This window comes from Camponotus vicinus, unplaced genomic scaffold (genome assembly GCF_025532165.1).
Source record: "Camponotus vicinus isolate PSW18456_S1 unplaced genomic scaffold, iyCamVici1.0 SCAF_10, whole genome shotgun sequence".
NCBI classification, from domain to species: domain Eukaryota; kingdom Metazoa; phylum Arthropoda; class Insecta; order Hymenoptera; family Formicidae; genus Camponotus; species Camponotus vicinus.
Window position 1 is genome coordinate 760,944 of NW_028141946.1, and position 23,752 is coordinate 784,695.

The 23,752-nt window shown below is 30.3% G+C and overlaps 1 protein-coding gene and 1 long non-coding RNA gene across 6 annotated transcripts in view; one reads left to right on the forward strand and one right to left on the reverse strand.

Annotated features, from left to right (window-relative positions):
• LOC145960481 (cholecystokinin receptor type A) overlaps positions 1-16,324 on the reverse strand; it is a 37,334-nt gene extending 21,010 nt beyond the window's left edge. Inside the window, exons 1-4 of one of the 5 annotated variants that reach the window (XM_083079987.1) lie at positions 15,449-16,324; positions 14,680-14,820; positions 7,262-7,342; positions 6,468-7,096 (exon numbers count right to left, since the gene is read on the reverse strand). In XM_083079987.1, the coding sequence (XP_082936113.1) occupies positions 6,468-6,779 (312 nt within the window). In that variant the 5' untranslated portion in view covers positions 6,780-7,096; positions 7,262-7,342; positions 14,680-14,820; positions 15,449-16,324. Of the gene's footprint in view, positions 1-6,467; positions 7,343-14,679; positions 14,821-15,302; positions 15,357-15,448 lie in introns of those variants that run through there. The other 4 variants (XM_083079988.1, XM_083079984.1, XM_083079983.1 and 1 more) reach the window with 4 other exon arrangements.
• On the forward strand, positions 10,411-12,322 carry LOC145960765 (uncharacterized). Its single transcript, XR_014435458.1, has 4 exons — positions 10,411-10,581; positions 11,095-11,430; positions 11,490-12,045; positions 12,089-12,322. It is a non-coding gene; the product is annotated as an uncharacterized LOC145960765 (long non-coding RNA).
• Positions 16,325-23,752: the final 7,428 nt, after the last annotated feature.

Below are 23,752 nucleotides of genomic sequence, written 5' to 3' on the forward strand. Positions count from 1 at the left end.
TTTTTTTATTTATGTAGCGTTAGTTATCTTCCAATTTTCATTCATTCGTTGCGTTCGTTTCGATAAACACAATGCAGCGAAAACACTATATACACTTGTCATCTCTGACAGTTACTTGTTAACTGATCTGTGTACATGAAATAGTTGTCCCTTTCAATTACCGACCTTCTGTCAGAGACAGACTTGAACTTTTTTTTATTGATAACGGTAAAACCAATGTTATGTTAGAGAAGCGAAATAAATTGGATCACGTACTAGAGATTCTGATTTAAGTTTAACGTAAAATATCATAGATTACATAGTCGAGGAAGAGAGAGATCGGCCTTCGCCAACTTTCGAAGATAGGTGAGCTATCACATCTTATCAACTTTTATTAAACGTGACATTTTGAATCCTCTAAAGCCCAATCCAATTTCTATCTTATCTAAAATATCACGCACATATAATATAGCTTAGGATGGTAATTAAATATTTAAAAATAGAGCATATATAACATATGTAATACGACAAAAATACAATAAATTATAAAACAGCTGCGAAGCACAACTTGATAAGAATAGGAACATATGATATATGAATAGTCACTTAGTCAACAAATCACAGCTATAAAAATCGCGTTGTAAAAATGATTGTTGTATATTGACTTTGCGGTTGCAGATACATTGCACAAATAGAAAAGCCGAATATAAATGGTGCTGAGTTATAGAAGCATCAGTTATAGCATCGATCATTTTTGATTGATAGGAAACGCTAGCGTAGCATTTAAGCAATCTCAACTTTGACATTTTACCATCCGTATCGCATGGAAGGAAAACTTATTTCACTCTCTGCTGCTGTAAACCAATTTACGCAATATTTTTTCATCGAATTACTATAACAAAATAAGATGAAAAAAGTAAAATTAAAAAAAAGGTAAAAAAATAAAAATTATATAAATGCATACAAATATCCCAATTTGAAAAAATAAAAGATATGAAGAAATTATTATTAAAAATATATAATGTTAGAGATATATTTGGATCGCGAGAGATTTTACCCTTATCACCTTTAAAAGTTTCACAAATCCATGTAGAATTATGATATCAGCTTTGATAAATTTGTTATATATATTACATATACAGAAATTACCATTTTTTTCCAGTAAATGTCAAGCACACGTACACGCGTAAATAAAACCGCACGGCGACTCAGTCACTATATTTTATTTATGGTGATTTGACATGTACTCTCGAAATTCGGGAGTCTGCGTTTCGATAATACATATGATGGAGGACAAAGGGCATATTACGAATTCAGAATAGATAATGATCCATAAATCTAGAAAGCGCGAGCTTTTTGGCGTTTTAACCACGTGAAAATAGCCATGTACTAAAATTGTTTACATATTACTCTTTCGGTCTATAAAACGCAAACGCACAAAAAGAGAATAATATACAGAGAATATTTTTACGGGAATAATATATGTAAAAAGCATTTCTATTACAGAATCAATATTGCAATGCTTATAGAAATGCTTTGCAATGCCTATAGAAATGCTTAAATTCAGTATTTTTGATATCGATCTTTTTATATACAATATAAAAAAATATCATATCAAAAATACAACCGAATCCGAGAAAATGGATTTACCGTGTATATTATTTTTCATACGTTGCAGCTATGTTGAAATATTTTGTATAACAGATAGTAATCGCTGATTCATTGATACATAATAAATCATATCAAGCAAATATACATAGAATGTTTTCTATTTTGGGGAATACTGTATTAAATTCATTCATTTTCCCAAAGATATTACTTGGTATCGATGCGGTAATCTACGCTGTTCACAAGAGCGCAGTAGATTATATTTGTTGATTGTCTACACTTCCGCTTCCGCAAAGCGCTTCCCAGCGCCCAATCCAAGAGTTTGCTAAGGAGCTTATCAGTATGATGAATCTGTTCAAGGAAGATTGCGGAAATGCGGGACGGAGTGGAAATATTTGGAGAATATTAAGCAGATGAAAGGATTTTGTTATAAAATTTTCTGCGTCAAGAGAATAGTGCTATATATATGAACGACTAATATATATCTAATAAAAAAATAATTATATTAATCATTAGTTGTCATAAATTGTGATTACGATATTATTATATTTATATTCTTTAATATCATTTAACGTATATGATAACATCGGTATTTTTTATTTTATAATTTTTGATGATTATGTTAATTTAAGCTAGAATTTATCTACAAACATGATTTTATAGAATATTACATATAAATATAATATTGCTCTCAATAATTTAAAATTTATTTTTTGATGAGATAACAGTAGTTTTGATGAGTCACAATAGCAATTGTATTGTGCTAGAATTAATAATATAAATATTAAAAGTTTTATTTATTTGATTGATTATTAGATATACATTATTATTAGATATACATATTGTGTGACTATTGATTATTAGACAAATACAGATTATCAAATAGAATAATTTAATTTTGAGAGAGATTACTGATTATTAGACAAATACAGATTATCCAATAGAATAATTTAATTTTGAGAGATTACTGATTATTAGACAAATACAGATTATTAAATAGAATAATTTAAAAAATACCTTTAAGCAAAAATGAAACAAAAATTAATTCAACGAGTAATTTCTATTCCACTCATACACAAGAGATGATTATAGCTATAATCTTTGATATATCATAACAGATTATTATAATGTAATAGCTTAAGAAAAATTTTGATAATTCTAAAGTTTGTTTAGGAAATAAAATGCAAACAATATCGTGTTTCACTTCTGTGTTATGAAAACTTTTTTAATCTCGGTGACAAGGACACCATTTGCTAATAGCACTACATAATTTGCAACCATCATGTTTCACTATACGAGGAATAAACTTTCCAGACTATGTATTGCAGCGCATACAAAATTATTTCACGCAAAACGAGCCAATTTGAATCAAGAAGACGGTTACGTTTCTTTTAATCGTGTAGTAAAAACTTTATTGATCCATACAACCAATAACAACCTACATATACTGTGGCGATACACAAGAAAAAAATGCTGAAAAATTACGTTCAAACATTATTCACAAATTCTTCTATCAATTTAATATCAGTTTCTTTCGACAAAAGTTGTAACAGGTTTTTTTTACCACATATTTTCTTAATTTTTTACATTAAATATTTTTATGATTAAATTAAAAATAAGAATACATTATAATATCTGGTAAAACATCTCTATGGAAATTAATTCACGAGAGATCGTTTCTTTTTTATTCTCAATCGTTTATTAGGATTCTTTTTTTATGAAGACTTAAATTTTGTGACACGATCCCAAAAGTTTTACATGTAAATTTTTAGTACTTTATATATCAAAACAATTCACCAGCTATAAGTATCTCTCTTCGTTTTCTAAAGATTCTTTTTACTTTATAAAGAAGAGTCTCGTCTCTCTTAAAAGAATTCTTTTCTTATTCAAAAGGCGTCACATGGCGAGGCGATTTATTGATGACATGACAGTTATTGCTAACTTTCCCTGCTTTCGTGGTAAAATACTTTGTATCTAAATAATATTTATGTAAAAAGAAACACGCGCACAACTCTTGCATTTATGAAGCTGCCATCTTGATGAAAGCTGTGAAGCGAAAAGCGAATCCTATCAATCTCAAAACATTTAATATACATAGTAAATTCTTTATATCTATTAGCTATGATTGTTATTTGCGTGGTTTTTTAGTCAATATATAATATGATACAATATTGATATAATAGTAATTACTAATATTTTTAATAGTAATTATTAGTATTTTGAATTTGTATATTATCTATTTAAATGTTTGAAATATTTATCTTCTCTTTTATTTCCTAAAGTAAAAATATAAAAGAAAAAAACATTAAAAATAAAACATTAAAAACAATAAAAAAACATTAAAAATATTATATATATTATGTGTATCTGTAAATAAAATAAATAGTTACATTTACTACCTTAATGTAAATTTTGATAGAAATTTAATCAATCTTAATGAATATTTAATAAGCAATAATGTATATATACATTACATATTTTATTGAAATAATTTTCTTCCTGCACAAATCAATATAATTTTATAAGTTTATTCATATGCTCATAAACCAAAGAAGCATTAGAAAATTTATTCGTCAATGTAAATAGACATAGAATACGTTTTAATATGAAGATGAGCAACGGAAAAATAGGAGAAGAAATAACTTAGTTTTATTAGCTTCGATATTTCCACTTTTTCGTTGTAAATATTTGTATTATTTGCGTGCGCTTTTTTATGCAGGTGAACTGTTCTCGCAATTCACTGGGGCGCTGGCGCAGCTAGAATATGTTTTTTCGTTCAATATAAATATTAAAATATTTATATATTTCCTCGCGAATTCGAATTCGAATTTCTTTATGAATGTAATTTATTTTTAAAAAGATAAAAAATACCTCTAAAAAAAATTTTTTAATCATATTTTTGTATGCCGTCTACGAGCAAGCAAATGTTATCAAACAAATAAGCATATTGAATGCTTCTCGGTGCACGTCGACAGGAAAATAAAATATGTATATCAAAATTATGAAATAATTTATTTACAAGATCAATGTAATAATATTTGTCAATATATATTTCATTGTTTTAAATCTTTTGTGATTTTTTATTGAAAATCCTTATTATTTTATACACATTTCTCTTTTTAAAAAAGGTTTTTAAGAACAAAAATTTTTTAAACAGAATTATTTGTTGCATTAAATATACATCGTCACACATTTAAAAAATAAGATATTGATAAATAAAATTTATATATTAACAAATAATTGATATTTATAATGTCAATAATTAAGCTCTGAATTTGCGTGTAATTTTTTCAAATAGCAATTTTAAATAATGAAATGAAGAGATAAATTGACTACCGTTCGACATCTATATTAAAGATTTTCGTGAAGAGCCTATTTTAACAATAAGCAATTTTACGAGGCTTACTCTCATTGAATACATAGTAGGAAAAGGTTTTAGGTTTCCGGCAGCCAAGAACGTGACCGACATTTTTCTTCGTTCTGGCAAAATGATGACTATGCACGCGTGACGAATCGCCAGCAGCCGGTGCAGCCGAAAATAGATGCTGTTGGCAGTTTTTTTCCTGGAGCACCGCACGTACGAAATATGCAAAAATAGCAAATAGATGCGTGTAGGACATTGCACACTCTTGAATCTCGTTGGCGCTTTTATCATCCTCCGCCTTTATTTATTAACCTATGCGCAAAACATACCGGATATTTTTCGCGCAGAAACCTGCACGAGACATCGTAAAAATTCCAAGAAATATTACATGGAGCACGCAACATATATTTTATCTCATATCTGATTTGAAAAATTGTTCAGTTGAATCTATGGATGAAAAACTTTGCTCATTGCTTATTTTTAAATAATGTATTATCCGCGTGAATTATTGTCGAATGCGAAATTACTATCTGGAAAAATGTAATTACTTTTGACGCAATCAGGAATGCAAATTTATATACACGTATGTTTCTGGCATTTTATTCTTTTGTTTTATTTTTTCCGCCACAATAACATATGTATGTATGTATACGCACACACACATATATTACAGTATTTATGAATTAAAAATTAAAGCAGCAACATTTATAATGCAGCATTCGAAATAGTTAACACAGATGTGTAGACGAATCATAATAAAATTATTCGAATTAAAGAGAATGGCATTCATGTTCATACAAAATCTAATATTACTGTGCTAATAAGAAATTGACTAACATTGTTATCATGAATGATACACTCGGCTTAAAGTAATTTTCGCAAAAATTTCATTTTGAAAGAGAGAGCGTGCCAGAAAATCTATTTAGCTCGATTCGATTCAATTCGATCGAATTAAAGTCGATTACAAAACAATTCAGTATTATCGAATAGTTGCTGTAACAATATTCCTGAACATAAATAACCAATCGGTCAGCGCATTGCCGCTACATTCAATTTGCAAAATACAGAAGCTAAATCAATCGCTGATTGGTGAACTGTATATGTTGAACAATTTTTTAAATGTTTTCGACGTCAATAACGGAGAATGTCATCGCATGAATTTTAATGACGATAGAGTTGCATATTCATGAATAAACAGTCGTGTCCATATTTCTTTTCAGGAAAGAAAAGTGATTATGTGCATCACTGCACTATCTGCGTTAGAGTATTGTTTAAGATTTTGCTATAAATTTTATAAGATAAAATTAATTGGATTCTTATTTACATATCAAGTAAACATATAAAGCATTTTGAAAATTAATATGCATTGATGTAATAAATATTAAAGTTGAAAATTAAAAATTTTATTATTAAAATTTCTCTTTATTCTCTCCCTGAGAGACGCTATCTAGTATTTATGAAAGAATACATCCGTATTCTTCATTTAACAAAAGTCAAGCAGAGTACAAGGACTTACCAAGTTTAGTAGGTAGACATTTGTCACTGTCCGCATCCGTTTGTTCCTCGCCAGGGTGATGAGCACCAAAGAATTTCCGACGATGGAAAGGAAGAAGATTGTAACGTACAACGGTATAATGAGATTCTCCAGAAGGCTGTCTTGACTCGACGATTGCAAAATGACTGGCGAGGTGACGTTGGCAATTTCGGAAGTGACGGTGGAGAACCGGGGAAGGTCGGTAATGAACGGCGAGCCGTCATCGGCTACTAAAACACCGAAATATTCAGTGGAAACCAGGTTATCGGACAAGTCGCGCTCTTGAATAGACATTTTCTTGTGCTCGTGTGTGCTCGTCGATCCTTGCTCGTTTCACCCCTCGTCGCATCGAGCGTTCATATCGGCGAAAGTATCCTACACCGGATGTTACACATCATTTTGAAATGTCGCTTTATTAAACCTTTGTCTTGTAACTGCACTGATGAATATAGGTTTCGTTCATTACTCGTTAATTTCCTAATGTCGCTTGAGTTGATAACCGTGTCACGATAAAGTCAACAATTTTTTTTCACGATTTCAAACATATCTTCTACAATTCTACAGCTTTCATCACGGTTTTGCCAGAAATTTGTCACTACGAATTGCTGCAACTTTAGTTAATAATTATTGCGACAGTGTTGAGCATTAATGTTAAACTGTGTTGTTGTATATTAATTAATAAAGTTTGAAAAAAGAATATATATAGCACTGATAATTTAGATATATTAAAGTTAAAAAAAATTTAGGAGTATATTATGTAATAAATATATAATAACTCTCTCTTGCGATTCTCGCTTGCCACATGGTTTAATTTTAATCGGTCTTCTGACACTTGTGATGACTTCCTCAGTGAGTATCTGTAAAAAAAATACATGAATTAAAACAATAATTCTGAATAATGTAAAATCCTTAACAGCTAAAACATATACGCATGCATTTCCATTTTTATTTTACACATATTTAGCTTAAATGTTGTTATATAATGCAGATTATTATTAAAACTTTTATATCATATAATTTATTTCCATTCATTTTTAAATCCCACAATGCAAACATTTTCTGAAAAAAAAATTTCAATACATTAACAGAGATGAATTAATATTTATAACACACGGTAAAAGAAAAATTAAAACCACTTTTAAAAATTACAAAAAATAATACGTAAGACAAGAGAAAAATATTTTTATAATTAATGTTCGTTTTATGACATATCAATTTATTAATCTCCTCTGTATGATGTTGATAATATATTTACAAATCTGCAAAAAGCAATATGTAAATGTATGTATGTACATGTCTCTTTAATCAGTCACCGTTTTAATCATTTGCATTTTTATCAACTGACAGTTACGTATTTATTATGGTTTCTAATTTTCTGCTTTTGCTATTTTAATTCCTACTATTCTTATTGTGCTCATATTATCAATAAAACAGATAGGTATACATACGATATTTACTCAATTTTTGTTAATATTACCAAATTTTATTCTCGTGGCTTTGTAACAATTTCTAATTTCGTTTTCAAAAGAATGAAATGTATTATAAATATAATAGTTTTTCAGTGGATTGTGCAAAAATAGTGTCCTTAGGCAATTACGAATTTTTCTTTGTTAGTTTTTCCTCTTACATACTACATTTTCTTTACAGTTTTTTACATTTTAAAACTCATGCTGCATCGTTTTTGCAATAAAAAGTTTTGCGTTATCTAGTCTTTCAGCTTCTTGTATCGCTATTTTTTCTCACGTTTTATTTTCTTTTCTCGTTCCTTTCTTTATAGAACGTAAGAAATATGCTGTGTGTGCTTATTGTAGTAGGTAATTCTTTCTCTCACTCGTTCAATTTTCCGCCATATTACGGATAGTGCCAATCGATGAAGCACATTCGTCGAAGCAAGAGGAAACTGTTACGATCGCGACACATATTCTTTCCTATACTGATTATAGGAATTTGTCACGTGTATCTAGTTTGATAACTGTGAAAGTCTGTATATTGAAGAATTTGATATGTATTACAAATAATATACATGATTACAATGTTGATATGCATTACAAATTTTTAGGAATGTTAAAATAAAAATGAATTATTGTAAAGAAGAATATGCATATACTACAACTTATAATTTATCCAAATTTTTTCTTTTTAATCAACGAATATTTAATTTAAAAGATACTATAATTCAAATTTAAGAAAATATTATTTAGAAATTGAATTTAGTTATATGTAAAATATAGTGTATAATTTATATATCTAATTCACATTATCTTTATTATAAAAATCTATATCTTATAAGTTTTTAACTGTAAAATATAATAATTATAATTATAGTATTATCCTGTTATTTTACTATTGAGTCAAAGAAATAAAAAAAATACGTTTCAATGATAAATATCTTCTTTCTACTAGAAAATAATAATTGTTAAATAATATTGTAAATAATATTGTTAATAATATTGTTAATAATATTGCGATGAAAATCCCAATAGCATTCAAGAGCATTCAAAATTATCTTTTTGCCAGCGAAATAAAGCGGCTTAAACAAGATTTGTACGCGCAAAGTGCAAATACTGATTCTCTCATATTCTTCTATTAATGAAAAAAACACTAGAATCAAGCAAAACCTCTATGATATTCTCGTTTAACTCTTAAACTTATGTTACATATCCGCGTTTTATTTGCTTCGCTTCTAGATATACGCCATAAAGGGCGTATATTTTGTAGTATTTTCTGTAGTATAATTTCTCATGAATTTCCTAATCATTTTTGTAGTACTTTATATATTTATGCTTGCACAGTTGAATCTCTAGAGTATTTCTTTGATTTAGTATATAATTACGCAGCGCAATCAACGCCATTTAAATCACTTTCTTCCTTTTCTCTTTGTACAAAAAAATGAGTTTCAACAAAATAAATATGCAGGTATAAAAATACCTGAATAAGGTAACTGAGATGCAAGTGGATTTTAATTACCATTTATTTTTAACAAATAACACTTACTATCAGATTTTGAATTTTATGTTAAGCATAATTTAAGAAATTATTTTTAAAATACAATTGAAAAATAATTATTACTCTACATAAGATTAATCTAATCTCTGACTATCGCTATATATATATGTAGTTTGTGGTCTCTTATACAGAGCCTTAAAATTTGTGGACACGGAATGCATAGCGTAAGTGTCTTACAACATTTAGTCTTCTGAATACACCAACTGTATAAAATTATTTAAGAATAAAAGAAATACGTTTATGGAGTTTGCTAAGAAAAACTTTTGCAATTTTAACTTGAATTATGTGTAATATTGACTGGTCTGTGGTGTATACTACTATATTATTCTTTTCAACCTTTTTTTTTCGCAGTGTTTCAAAGGAATATTCAATATTCAATATATTTTCTACATATAGGGCAAATATTTCAAAAGACGTTACACACAGATGTTGCAAACAAATATCTTTTTGAATGTATTATCTGCTTTTGAAAGCTAAATTTATACAAGAGCATCCGTTGACGTAAATACACGATTATTTCTTCTATATATTTTACACTTTAAGATATAATCTTATTGAGGATTCTAACGATATCCTAGAAAATTAGAAAAATAAACCCAGGCTGATTAAGATTCCGTTCACGTAGAGTCCAATTCGATTTTGATTCTGGATTTATCGCAGTTTCACTTACAAATTGCAATATGTAACCGCGCAACGTGCCGCGGATATCTGATTTATCATTTCGGTTATCGTCGTGACTCTTTAGAGTATCAGTCACATTTCGTGCGATCGCAATATGAAAATAATCGCGGAAAATACAACGAACACATTCAGCTAACTTTCGATTCACTCGCAAGAAAAGAAAATCGAAATCGAAATATATATACATATATATATATATATACTGCCATAAGATAAAAGCAGGCGCGCGATACTTGACCTAATTTTCTGAAAGTCTAATGAGATTATTATGCATATGCGGGATGATATCAGCACGATAGGCTCGCGAGATGCAGTAACAAATATGTCGTTGCGTGACAAAATTTCTACGGCGAAATTCGCGAGATTTGTACGAGTGTTTTCAGCAATGTCTATTTACAATGCCTGTGTAGTGAGCTGTTTAATAATTTATCATATAATTTCACATAGTTATATTATATATTCTATAATATTATATATTCTATATTCTATATTCTATATTATATATTCTATATTCTATATTCTATATTCTATATATATTATATATTCTATAATAATTACTTCTGTGGCATTTATTTCGAGCGACGCTGATAAACAATAGGTTAGTTTAATACAAAAATCAATAAGCATATGTTTTCGCAATCAATTATAACATTTAATTAAATTGTGATATATTTACCGTTTTCTACGTGTCAATATTACAGAGAAATAAAATATTGTACGAAAAAATCAATGATTATTCGACGGAGAACCGTTAGCTATTTACACAACAATTAATAACTGCGTGTTTTGCGCGCGTTATTTATTTACTGATTATTCAGATAATTCAGATTATTCGGAGAAATCAATCAGAGCGAAAACTCCTCGCACGCAACCGATTCTTAGAGAATTATCAGCAAGTAAAATTTTACACAATCGATTTTAGCATTAGACTACCGCCATGTGGCAGAGGCGAATCTCTAATTGGAGTATAACGGCGTACGAAGAATATTCGCGGGGATTGATAAATTTTCGCCTCGGATGCTTAACTGGGGTTAACCGAAGTCCCCGGAGGGCTGAAGGACCGTTGTTCGCGAGCTGGCACGTTAAAGTGCTAACGCGCTTGGTGCCTCAGACAGTTTCCACAATTGTTGCCGCGCGCCAACGGTTGGGGGAGACCATACGACGCCTCTCATTCCCATTTATATACTTCAACAAATCCACGCAAAAGCGGCGTGAAATGAATTTCTGAACCATCGAAATACCGGAGCCCCGAGATAACGTATATATACGTGACGGGTACATTTCAACTTATTGTTAAATGTAGGTTGTATGTTCCAGGTATATAAGACTGATGTTGGAAATGGTAAAAATGGCAGAGAGTGAATTGAAAATTATACGCAAGAGCGTTTTCAATTAAATTTATAATTTGACAATCGAGAATATGCACGTAGACTGTCTTTTCAGTCACTTTCAGACACACTGGAGGAAAAACTGAGAAAAATTGCAGTCTTTCGTTTTTCTGCTAAGGAAGAGTTGACATCAATTTATCATAAAATCTGTTGGAAAACATTTCGCGCAAAAAGCTAAACGCTCTTTTAACAAATGAGAGCATTAGTTACGTGTGTTTTCTTGAAATTCAAATGATTCCATTATTTTGGGAAATATCCTCGTATTTTCCAAGTCAAGTTTTCACATATGTTCCGAATGAGATATGGAAATATCCGCAAAATTTTAATGAACTTACTCGGAAGTGACGTGGACAAGCAAAGCGAGGAGAATAGTTGATATACAACGTTGGTGTACACGAGGAAACGCATCACTCTAGGGACACATCTCATCTCGCCCCAGACCACCGGATGGGAATCGGGTAGACACGAACGACGTAAACAATGTAGTAAGTCATTTTATTAATGCAACGTTGCAATAAATGTTCAAAGATACTTCCTGTCATTTATATATGCGTGCTTCGCTCCGCCGCCTTTTCAAGTGGATTGGGTCAGGTCAGGTTGCGCCGCAAAAGAAACGATACATATGCTGTGTACCGTACGAATCACGAAATCATGAAGAAACCATGATGGAGCAAGTGTTGATAAAAGGAAAGATATGCATAAAATTCGTATATCGTATAATCTTGTTTTTTCGTTGCTTGTCACTTGATTTTTACATGTATAATACGAAGGATAAGAATGAGAATACGAATGTGTAACTATCAGTGTTACTTGTTCTTGATATACATTTATACAATATATATGTGTATATCATTCTTATCGTTCTTGATATATACATGTATGTGTATAAATTGCACTTATATATTTCTGCAAATACAGTAAAATTTATAGAAATCTAATCAAATATTACACGACGATGAAAATGATTCATAATCACATAATATTCGATTTAATGCCAATTATTATACAGTGATACGTCATTGTATAATAATTGGCCGCTAAACCGAATAAATCCAAAACTTGTAGTTACGATTTAAATGCAATCGCACACAATACTAATAATTTTGCGTATTTCTATTATAGTATTAATCATGAGCCGACAAATTTGAACTACAGCCGTGAACTATAGCGTGAATTATTTTATGTTATAAGGCTAGTATATAATTTAGCATTCTGATTGACATTTCATCAGGCGCATGCAATATATGAATTGATCGGAAGCCGCGAATAATCAATGATTCATTGAGCAGAGAATGTGTCCGACATTTAAAATGGATGTATAACGGTACATATTTTATAAGATATCATATTCCATTAATCTTCATAAAAGACGAAGGGCCGGAACGTAAATCTGCCTGACTTCTCGAGCTTGTCTTGAACATACCAAACTTTCCCCTTGATATTTTATAACCGTGAGCTATATATATATTTGACACAACAAGAATTTATTCATTTTTTCATATTCTTCGCAAAAGTTATAACAATTTATTTTTCTTCATTATAAGTAATCAATCAATTGATTAATTAAAAGTCAATTAATTTTAGATATTTGTACAAGCACGTTATCTCGAAATTAGCAATGAAATACAGAGAGTTGCTGCCATTATTATTTCTGTCTATCACGTGCAATGGCCGCAAGGCTAATTTCTTGGCACACATACATAATTGTTTCTAATAATTTCTAATATATTATAATTATTTCAATATTATAACATCACGTATTATATAATGTAGCAATTCAAATGTGATTCTAATAGTAAATTCAGCAAATGCTGCCATCTCTTTCAATTAGAATTCAGCGAATAATAATGCTTAATTAATGATCGAATATCAACAAGAATATCTGCTAATCATTGAACAACGGTTAACATCAATGTTTTGTCTCATAGTCAATTAATACAATTATTCATAACAATTACATTGATTACGATACACTTTCGATATTAATCCCCACCTTCGATACCAATCAACACCTAAATTGTCAGTGGATAGATTAATAATGAATTTTTTCATATAGTTGACAGTGTGTTTTACGATATTAATATACTTCTTTTGATAGACAATCTGATAAGCGACTATAAATTATATTAAATGTCAAAGTCACAAAGAGATCACAAGTATGGCGGCTGATAAGCTCGCGAATAGTAAATCGCATTTTCAGCGATCCCGAAGCATCAATCAGTCCTTGATATCTTTGTCAATCTCTGATCTCTCTGGCTTTCAGAAGCAACTCTGAGTAACTTTGGATAGCGATGTTCATCAGAGAAGAACGAAAATAATATCATTCAGTACATTAATCATTTGTATGATATATCTCAGTTGAGCTTCTCTTTTTGTTGCGAATTTAGTTTGCATGATAAAGGCTGCCGCATGCAAATTAATATATAAAAGCGTAACACGCGTAAAATATGAACGGTTCGCTAATGATACACTCAATATATGAGTCATTATTTATTGTAATCACAACATTAAATATTTCAATTGATCAATACATTTTTGCGGTATGCTTATGCGTTTTATGGTTCCAACCATATTCATTGAAATGATAAAGCTAATTACCTAGTAATGCCGATTAATGTATATGGTGCCGCAGAAAGATCATTATATGTCGATTATACATTTCTGCATATATGCCCTGCGCGATATTTAAAATGAATAACTATCAATAATATGCGTTACAACATATGTATATACATTGATATCTAATAATGAGATAAAGAAATAAATGTATGATACATGTAATAGATAATTAAACTTATTGTACTTCAACATGTTTTATGAAAATGTTAAACGCGAATTAGTTAAACGTATAATGACACAAAAAAATTTTTTACATACAAAACTATTACAATTTCTAATATTTTTTAGTTATAATTTTCAATTTAATAAGTATCGATATCATTCTATGTTATAGTCAAATAATAGTAATTTATAGTAATTTTAATTCACAATATTTTGACACAGTGTAATTTAAGAAAAAACTTAATTTAAAAGATTAAATTCGCATGAATAAAATATTTATAAAAAATAAAATATAAATGTATGCGACTAGTTGTGTAACTTGGGAATCTTTCACTCACCGATTTTTCGAACGTCGGTCTATATCGGCACAATCGTTAAAATTGTTCATTTCGCAGAAAATCGTGTTCACTTCTCTATTCGAACATGATAGTCACATTTGTGAGTGATTCGGATCACTTAAAACAGCTTGAAATCATTCACTGCAAAGATAACAGTACGATAACGATTTTATATACCAGATTTACATCACAAGTTAATCTTCCAGAAATATTTTCGTTATATTAAAATTAATTTAAGAAAATAAACTTAAATAAGAAATCTATAAGTAGTTAAGTATGTGATATTTTTATGTAATAATGTTGTTTCAGTGCAAGAAAGACGCATTTAAAAGTTCGCGAGAAGTCCTTTTAATTTATCTTTGAAGGCGATCACAAATTATAATTATACTTTAAAAGAAGAATTTCTCCGTTATTGTCCATTTTGCTTAACAAATATCGTCATTGTCTTAAACAATGAAAAGTTATAGAAGCTTAATTGTGTTGCTCTCCTCAGACATGTTTGTTGAGTCAAATTTCACTTGATCAAATGCAAAGCAATGATGTTGAGTTTTCTTTCCACACGCGAATATAATTTTCCATATCTTCCCATCCGTTTTATTCAATAAAACGGAATGATATCATACTTTGGAATTTTATACGATAATCCAAATATGATTGCAGAATCGCGCCGTCCTATAATTTATTTTACGTTTCACCGCATAAACGAAACTAAAATAAACGAAACTAAAATTTTCAAATCGTACACATAAATGTCAATATATATAATTACTCTTCTTGTATCGCTGCGTAATATTTCTCGAAAATTTTTTATTACGTTATGTAAAATGATATTTCAGTTTACATAATTCCAATCAAATACACGATAATAAAACGTGTAAAAGTTTAATACAAGATTAAATATGGAAAATTTAAAATGAGATTTTTATAAAAATCGATTTCATCGTCTTGTAATTGTGTTTTTATAATATTAATTTTACGTCCGGTTATTAGAAACTATACTTTTCACTTAAGTTTTGTTGATAATAGATTAAAATTTTCATTTAATAATCAAGTTTCACATAATTAAATATACATGGTGAAAAGCTATCAAAGTTTAATATAATATTCTCACCGACGATACATTTTCTGTCCTGATCGCTATAAAGATCTTTGAACTCTACATTGCAAATATTCTCAACGAGAGAGCCTAACTTTAAAATTATACATCCTACAATTATATTATACATTTGAAAATTTATTTTTGTTAATTTATATACGAGAGAAAGAAAGAGAGAAAGAAAGAACAAGAGAAAGAGAGAGATAACACACAATTAATAAATAAAAAGTGTTTCTATTTTTGCATCACATAAGTTGCATTTATTTCTTGTGCAGATTAAAACTTTGTTTCGCGAATAAATCAATTGCTATTAATCGATGTTGAAATATAATAATGCTCGAGGAACGCCACGTTTATTTTAATTTGATTAAAATCGACAGATCGATAGATTAAAATTGTCATTTAATTCATTATTAACGTTTGTATTATTTATTATAAAAGTTCGGATATTTCACATCGCGCGCATTCGAGGCTGGCGCATTTCTCGCGGTCGGCGGCAAGTAGTAACGGTCGACGGTGGTACCCGGCATCAGCGACGCGTACGCGACGGTTCTGCGCCGCTGACTGAAACCAGGCTGGCTCTCCGGACTAGTCCGGGACCGCACACCTCGCCGACACACCGTGGCCAATCGTGAACGAGCTGTACGTCTTTATGTTCCTCGCGCCATCCTCGTGCACGCGTCAATTCTTACGCAATATCACAGAATAAATATTCCTCACCCTTGCCGATCCTAAATCCCCGACGACGATGTCGCGCATCGTCGACATATTAACCCTCGAAGCAAGTTTCTTCGGTTATACGTTCAAGATAACACGCGAAATGCTATTGCTCAGGACGGTCACATACTTCGTTTTTTTCTTTCCACAGTTTTCATCCCAACAGATAAGTCCGTGTATAAGTTTCCCCGCATCCTTACGACGAAAATTTCGCAATAGATTTAAGCTATTTGGAATTTAATATCCCTGTCCTCTCCCCTCTCTCTCTCTCTCTCTCTCTCTCTCTCTCTCTTTCTTTCTCTTTCGTTTACAATATTAAAATAAAATCTAAGAGATCTTGTATGTAAAAATATACGAGGGTTGAACACGAAATAATCAGCAACCAGAGTTTATGCGTATGACCATGGGATTTATCGACACAGACAACGCAACATTATGTCCCTCCAATATAATCCTCTCCCGTGCTCACAACCTTTCATCCATTCTCTATATCTGGACGGCTGTATCTAAAAGACGTCAGACACCATCAGCAAAAATATTTTTGTTGATGGAGCGTTGTTCGTAGGGTGACATCCCTGATACTATTCAGCAGTCTGATACTACTCGGGTATTACTTGCTTCCTGAAAAGCTTGACAAAATTTTGTAACATCGCCGTATCCTCGATCATTTCCATTTTTTACCCATTGTTTTAATTTGATAAACGTATCTTTAAGACGATGCTGTTTAACATAATCATTTCACTTATATTCTACGATGCTATAAACTTGTACAAAAAGTACACATTCTACAAGCCAAACAAACTTAGTACTAATTCTGGACGTAACTATGCCATCAAATGTTTGTACAATCAAGAGACAATATTGCCACCTCCCATTCTCGCATATTAGCTTTTAATTTTAAAAGATATTTTTTACACATAAGGTGACTTTTATTATTTTTACATCGAAAAACTTAGGAATCTATTATATGTATATACAGAGTGTCCCGAAACTAACGCTTGATATTTTAAAGGCAGATTCTCTGGCCAATTTAAAAACGATTTTTCCTCAGCGAAAATGTCGAGGGAGATCATTATTTTTTGCATATTCCCAATTTTTGTCATCATGTATCTTTCTAACTAAGCCTTAAATTAAAATTCTATTAAAGTAAACTCTACCTAAAATTAACTAAAGAATGTGACTTTATTAATATTTTATTCCCATAAGCCTTAGTTTGCGAAAAACCCTTTATTTTCAATCGTTTATAACTCGAAAACTATTAGTGCCGCGACATTTTCGCTGAGGAAAAATCGTTTTTAAATTGGCCAGAGAATCTGTCTTTAAAATATCAAGCGTTAGTTTCGGGACACCCTGTATATAAATAAAAAAATATATTCATTTCGTCAAATTTTTATTTTAGTTTTTTATTTAAAAGCTATTTTGTACTTTTGTCCTTATGAATTCGAGCTCTTTGTAAAATAAAATTATATATATATATTAATACTTTTTTTCTACCTCATTCTTTAGTACATTACACGTGCCAGCTAAAATTTCTCGATTCTTGTTTCAAATCCTTCCGCAGATACTTTATAAGATGGAATAAATCATTTCAATCATAAGTACTAGTTGATAGATAAAATGGAAAAAATTGGCGATGATGCAGCAGCCTTTCTCGTAGCAGCGCGACCGCAAAACTGTTGCGAGAACTTCACCTTTGCAAGGTATGCAGATCGATGAGTAAGTACACGCGTGTTGAACGATGTAGGCGGGTGTGACGTGGAATCTTGTAATTTTCTTCCTCGAGCTCCCGTTGTTTTCTCTGTCCCATGTGACGGTTATCAGTGAGTAGGCGTATGTGACCTCTCGTTGAGTCGTATAATGATGTTAATAAATGTATGTTTCGCGTTATCAGTGCTCTAATATCCGTTGCATTTTGATGATGCGAAGAGCAAGATAGACCGGATAAATGCGAACAAATATGTATATTGCCGCAATGCACTGCGCTTGTTCGCTATTAACGCGACATTTAATGCACATTAGATAACATTCGAGAGAACTCGGTTCGCATGTTTCCCGCCGGTATAAAGCGAGGTTAATCGTTTAAATAAACTCTATGCAGATCGTGCGTTTTCTTCCGCGGCGATTAATCATCGTGCACGAGAGAAAAAGAGAAGGAGAGAAAGAGAAAGAAAGAGAGAGAGAAAGAGAGTAAGAAGGAGAGAGAAAGAATGAGAAATCATTGATGGAGCGGATTTTGCGATTTAAATTTACAATCAATTGCAGCGTCAAGTCTACCATGAAAAATTATTCTGTTGCAAATTATAAATTATAAATAAGAATTTAATAAAAATAATTTACTAAAAACCTATTATCTATTTACCTTATGCAATAAATAGTATTTTAATATTCTTTCTCCTTTTCTTTTGCAGCTACAATATCTTCTAGTAAATTTGATGTGTTTTAAGATTATTCCACGTATATAAATCAAAGCCACTTGCATCCATATAATTACGTAGATCGTATGATCCTCGCTTAGTATTCGATATGTAAATCTGTAACTAATATTCCGTAAGCATTTTGCTCTACAAGTTTCCTCTCTGATTACTGCTTCAGTTTGCATATGTTGTGCACTGTCTTAGTAAATACTTCGCAATATACTATTGTGAGCACGATGTCTGAGAGCTCAAACTTTGAAATTGCTAATTCTACGTTTAAGTTTAACTTACCTTGCGGCGTTTGTGCTTTTACACACAATATACACATTTAGAATTTAAAATTGTTTTAACACCCTATTCGTTAACTATATTAATGTATATAACATGATTGATTACAATTAAATTTTATTTCGTCTTGCCGTTAATTTAACATGCACTTTTCATGTAATGTTTAATTTTTTTGATTGACTAAATTATTATTAATTAAACCAAATTATTTTACTCCTTTGTTAACACTTGAGAAATATTTGATCCCCTTACGTGATGTGAAATTATATATGTGGGACAAATTATTAGAGAGAAACGTGCTTTAAATTCTGAATAAATGACGCAAAATCGTTTCGACATCAAAGAATGTCTATATTAAATATTCCGACAAATTGAAAATTTCATTTTCGACTGAATTGTGGACTTTACACGAAATACATTTAAATATCTACCATCGGAGCATTTAAAACAGCACATCGGTGATTCATGGCATATCTGCTTCTCTGTGTGTATACGCAATTTCATCTGAAAAACTTTCCTTGTCTCTTCTGTAATATGAGCTCAGGTGAAAATTACGTATACAATTTTCTTAGATTATTTCACATTCCAAAATAAATTCTATAACATGTAAATAAATTTTCAAATAAAATATATGATGCAAAATTATATTTAAAAAATACAAGTATAAATAGACATTTTACTCAAAAATAAAATAAATTTTCATAATAATAACGGAATTGCGCTTATTACTATGTAAATTAATATTATATTATTTATTTTTTGTAAAATTTCGGCTCATAAATAAATGTGATTCGACACATTAAAGAAAAAAATTATATAAATTATTTTATAAATTATTTAATAAATTATCTTATAAATTATATAAATTATTATATAAAAAATTGTATAAAAAATTATATAAAATACGTGTGCGTATGTGTATTTATTTGTTCGTGTATATGTGTAAAGAAAAGATATCTAATAATTTAAATTTAGAAATTATAATCAATATTATTCAATAATTGGTATATTGAACTTATTTTATTTTGTTACATCGAAACTTGGTATGAGCATAATAATTATTATACTCTGAAAGGTGTCCTTTATGCATTAAATTACCGCATTAAATATTTCCCTTTGATGTTCTGTGGCATCCAGTCTTTTGAATACCTGATATACAAAACTGACAAAGGAAATTGAAGCCTGACTAGGTGGCGTGTCATGCATCTAGCGACAGATTCGTTTTGTTGGATCTCTCTTTTATTGACTCAGACGAGACTCAGGTGGACTATCTTGTACCTTTTTGTTTCTTGCATTCCCATTTTTTATCCAGATCTCATCGCTCATAGTTTCTTAAAATTTGCTCCAGTAATCCAATCTCTAAGTTAGCTCGAAGCTACGTGTCTACTTTAATAAGTATTTTTAATAAACAAAGCAGAATTGCAAGAAAATAATTAATATTTATGAACGCGCGCGCGGTATTACTGTAAAAAGACCAACAAGAACGTAATTTGGGTTGAAAACTCACTGCCTACGCGCGCGCTATCGCAATAACTCGCCAATAACTCAAAATCCATGATAACGCAAGAGTTAATTAACCTCAGCCCTTAGACCTGTCTAGGGAAACACTGACGCGGATTTACCAACTTTTCGTCGCTAATTTCCGACGTTCGCTTCGAAAACAAAATTCTTAGGCGAATTACGGAGAGAAAGAGAGAGAGAGAGAAAGACAGAGAAAGAGAGGGAAAGAGAGATCTTTGGAAGAATCCGGAAGGATATATAGGAGTTGAAATCGCATCTTCTTATCCTCTTCCATCGCGAATGGACGTTCCAACGTAATCGCGAGTACGTGATTGGAAGGTGGAAGACCATCGATCGCAATTGGAAATAGCAAGATTTTAACCCTCTTGAATCGATCACTTGTCAGAAGTCTCGCGAAATTGCTAAAAGATTGCCATTGCAGCCTTCGGTTAAGCAAAGTGCGAAATCGACATCATGCTGCGATTTGATTTTTTCATATCGAGCCACTAAGCAGATTAAGATCGATGATGATATACATCAAGAATTTATATTCATATATCTCAATATAATACACATGTAAGTTACAATAAATGAGTTTGTCTCAGCAAGTATTATAAAATTATTCTGATATATATATATGTATAGAAAGAGAAAGAGAGAAAGAAAGAGAGAGAAAGAGAGGGAAGAAAAAGATATATTGATATACATATATACTGTAAAATATCCAAATATTCTTAATAAATTAGAATAAATACTCGTGAGCAATTTAATCGTACTTTAAACTTCGATAACTTCGATAATGAAATGCGCATTTTTATTTAAGCTTTAAATTATATAAATAATAAAAAATATATATTAAGGAAAGAGATAAGATTATATTCCTAAATTAAAAAATAAGATAATTTCCGTTGATTCTTATTACTAAAATAAGATTCTTCTAAAATAAGATATCTTTATATCTGTCTTAAAGAAATGAAAGCTTTAAACCAAGATAGCGCACGAATCTCAGAAATATTAATAGATGAAGATTAAATGATACTTTAAGCTCATATTATTCTCATTTTTAATTCTGTAATATAACGGTTCGCAGCTGTGGCACGTGACAACATTTGTTACATATGCGTCGACAGTGTAGGTTATATAGTTTACATTCAACTGCAGTTGCATAGTTACACGAGAGAAAGTTGCACTATTCTGATTTCGCTCGTAACTATTTCCATCTGGATATCGGCATATTTAGACAGTGAGAGTATTTAAAGCTTTCCCGTTTATACCGAATATGGATTATACGTGCAACTTGTCGATGAATTCCCTTTGGTGATTTTACGCAACGTGCATACAAAGGGATTACGAAAATACTTAAAATTTATAATACATACCAAATGAACTTTTTTGACTTTTAGAGTTGTAATTGTTTGCTTTTGTGATGTAATGATTTTTTTATTTTGAGTACTGTTATTACTGATTGCAGTATTTTTTAACTAATAAAGCAACACTAATTTATAGTGCTATTATCGCAAATTACCTTCCACCGTTGCGATATTTCTTCTGTCTAATTGGATTAATCCAGTAATGAGGATTGCGATTTGCGTTCGAAGCATTTCGTAACGTTATCCAGTTTTACTCTCCATGTGTCACAACTTCTGCATTACCATAAATTATACCGCTACATATTACCATAGGGGACAGCTGACATTATATGAAGAGCATCACACGTTGTATTATACATTATATCGCTCTACATATACAGAACATTTAAAATTTTTTCCTTTTTTCCAAGAATGAGAAGCATTTGAAGTTGAATCTTTTATACGCAATAGAATACACAAATTTCACTATAACAAATTTCCATTTCAGCACTATATTCTCTTCAAGAATTCATTATACTTGCATTCCATCTTCAGTTCACTGTAAAAATCATTACACAAACATTGCATTATTGAAGAATAAATAGTCTCTCAATAACGAACGAAAATAATCTGACGTTTAATTTCAGCATCGTGGTAAAAACAGCGTCGGTATCGTTGTACATAGTGTTCATTTTACTGTTCGATTCGACTATCCGTTTTTTATTTTATTTAGTTTTTTTAAGAGCGAGATTTTCGACGAAAAAAAATTGCACTTTATGTACGTTGAAGAGAATCGAATATGTTTTATTTTTTAAATATTGACGAAAATAAAACTACCTTAACTATTTTAATGACGTATTTTATAACTCTTTAAAATTGTATTTTAAAAATGTTTTTTGCATTGAACGCAATGATCAAAAGTACAAAAATTACGAATCACTCAGTATTAAATTTTACGACGTCTGTAAAAGAAAATGTGTAAAACTGAATACTTTTTTACGAGTTTTCTTTGGTTTATGTGTGAATTTTTCTCGCATTATGATTTTTACTTTGTGATAAAATATGGAAAGATTCGCGAATAATTTAAAATAAAGTAGATTACTTAAAGCCCTAAAAATACCTTGTTCTCAAGCTAATATATTAATGAATGAACTTAAATAATAAATTGTATTTGAACTTAAATAATAAATTTATTTTGAAAGATGTATTTTAAATACCTAATTTTTTAATTATTAGATTTAAATTTATATATGTGGACACATTGTTATCATATTTACACAATACATGTGAATATATATTCATGTAAATAAATTATCTTCCATCGCATAAAAAAGTTACAAGAGTTAATTGTTATTCTTATATACGTTTATCTATTAAATGAAATAAAAATGTCAATAAAGGGAGATTTATAGGGGAAAAAATTTTCCAAAAATTTTCGCTAATTTAGAATCCTAAACTCGAATTATATCGCACGTGCGTCGACAATTGGCCAACATCCCGTCGAGAAAGGAGAATTGCTTTATGACCCAATTAATCACCCGAGTTAATCCTACTTGAGGGTACCAGGGATCTCTCTCCATTAAATGAAAACGCACTCAAGACTTTTTTCGGACAGTTATGATTCTCAGGGGCGACTACGCAGTAGTACAAGCATACACGAGCGCAGATTTAGAAGTAGGATGTATAGACGTAGAATTCGAATAAAAAAC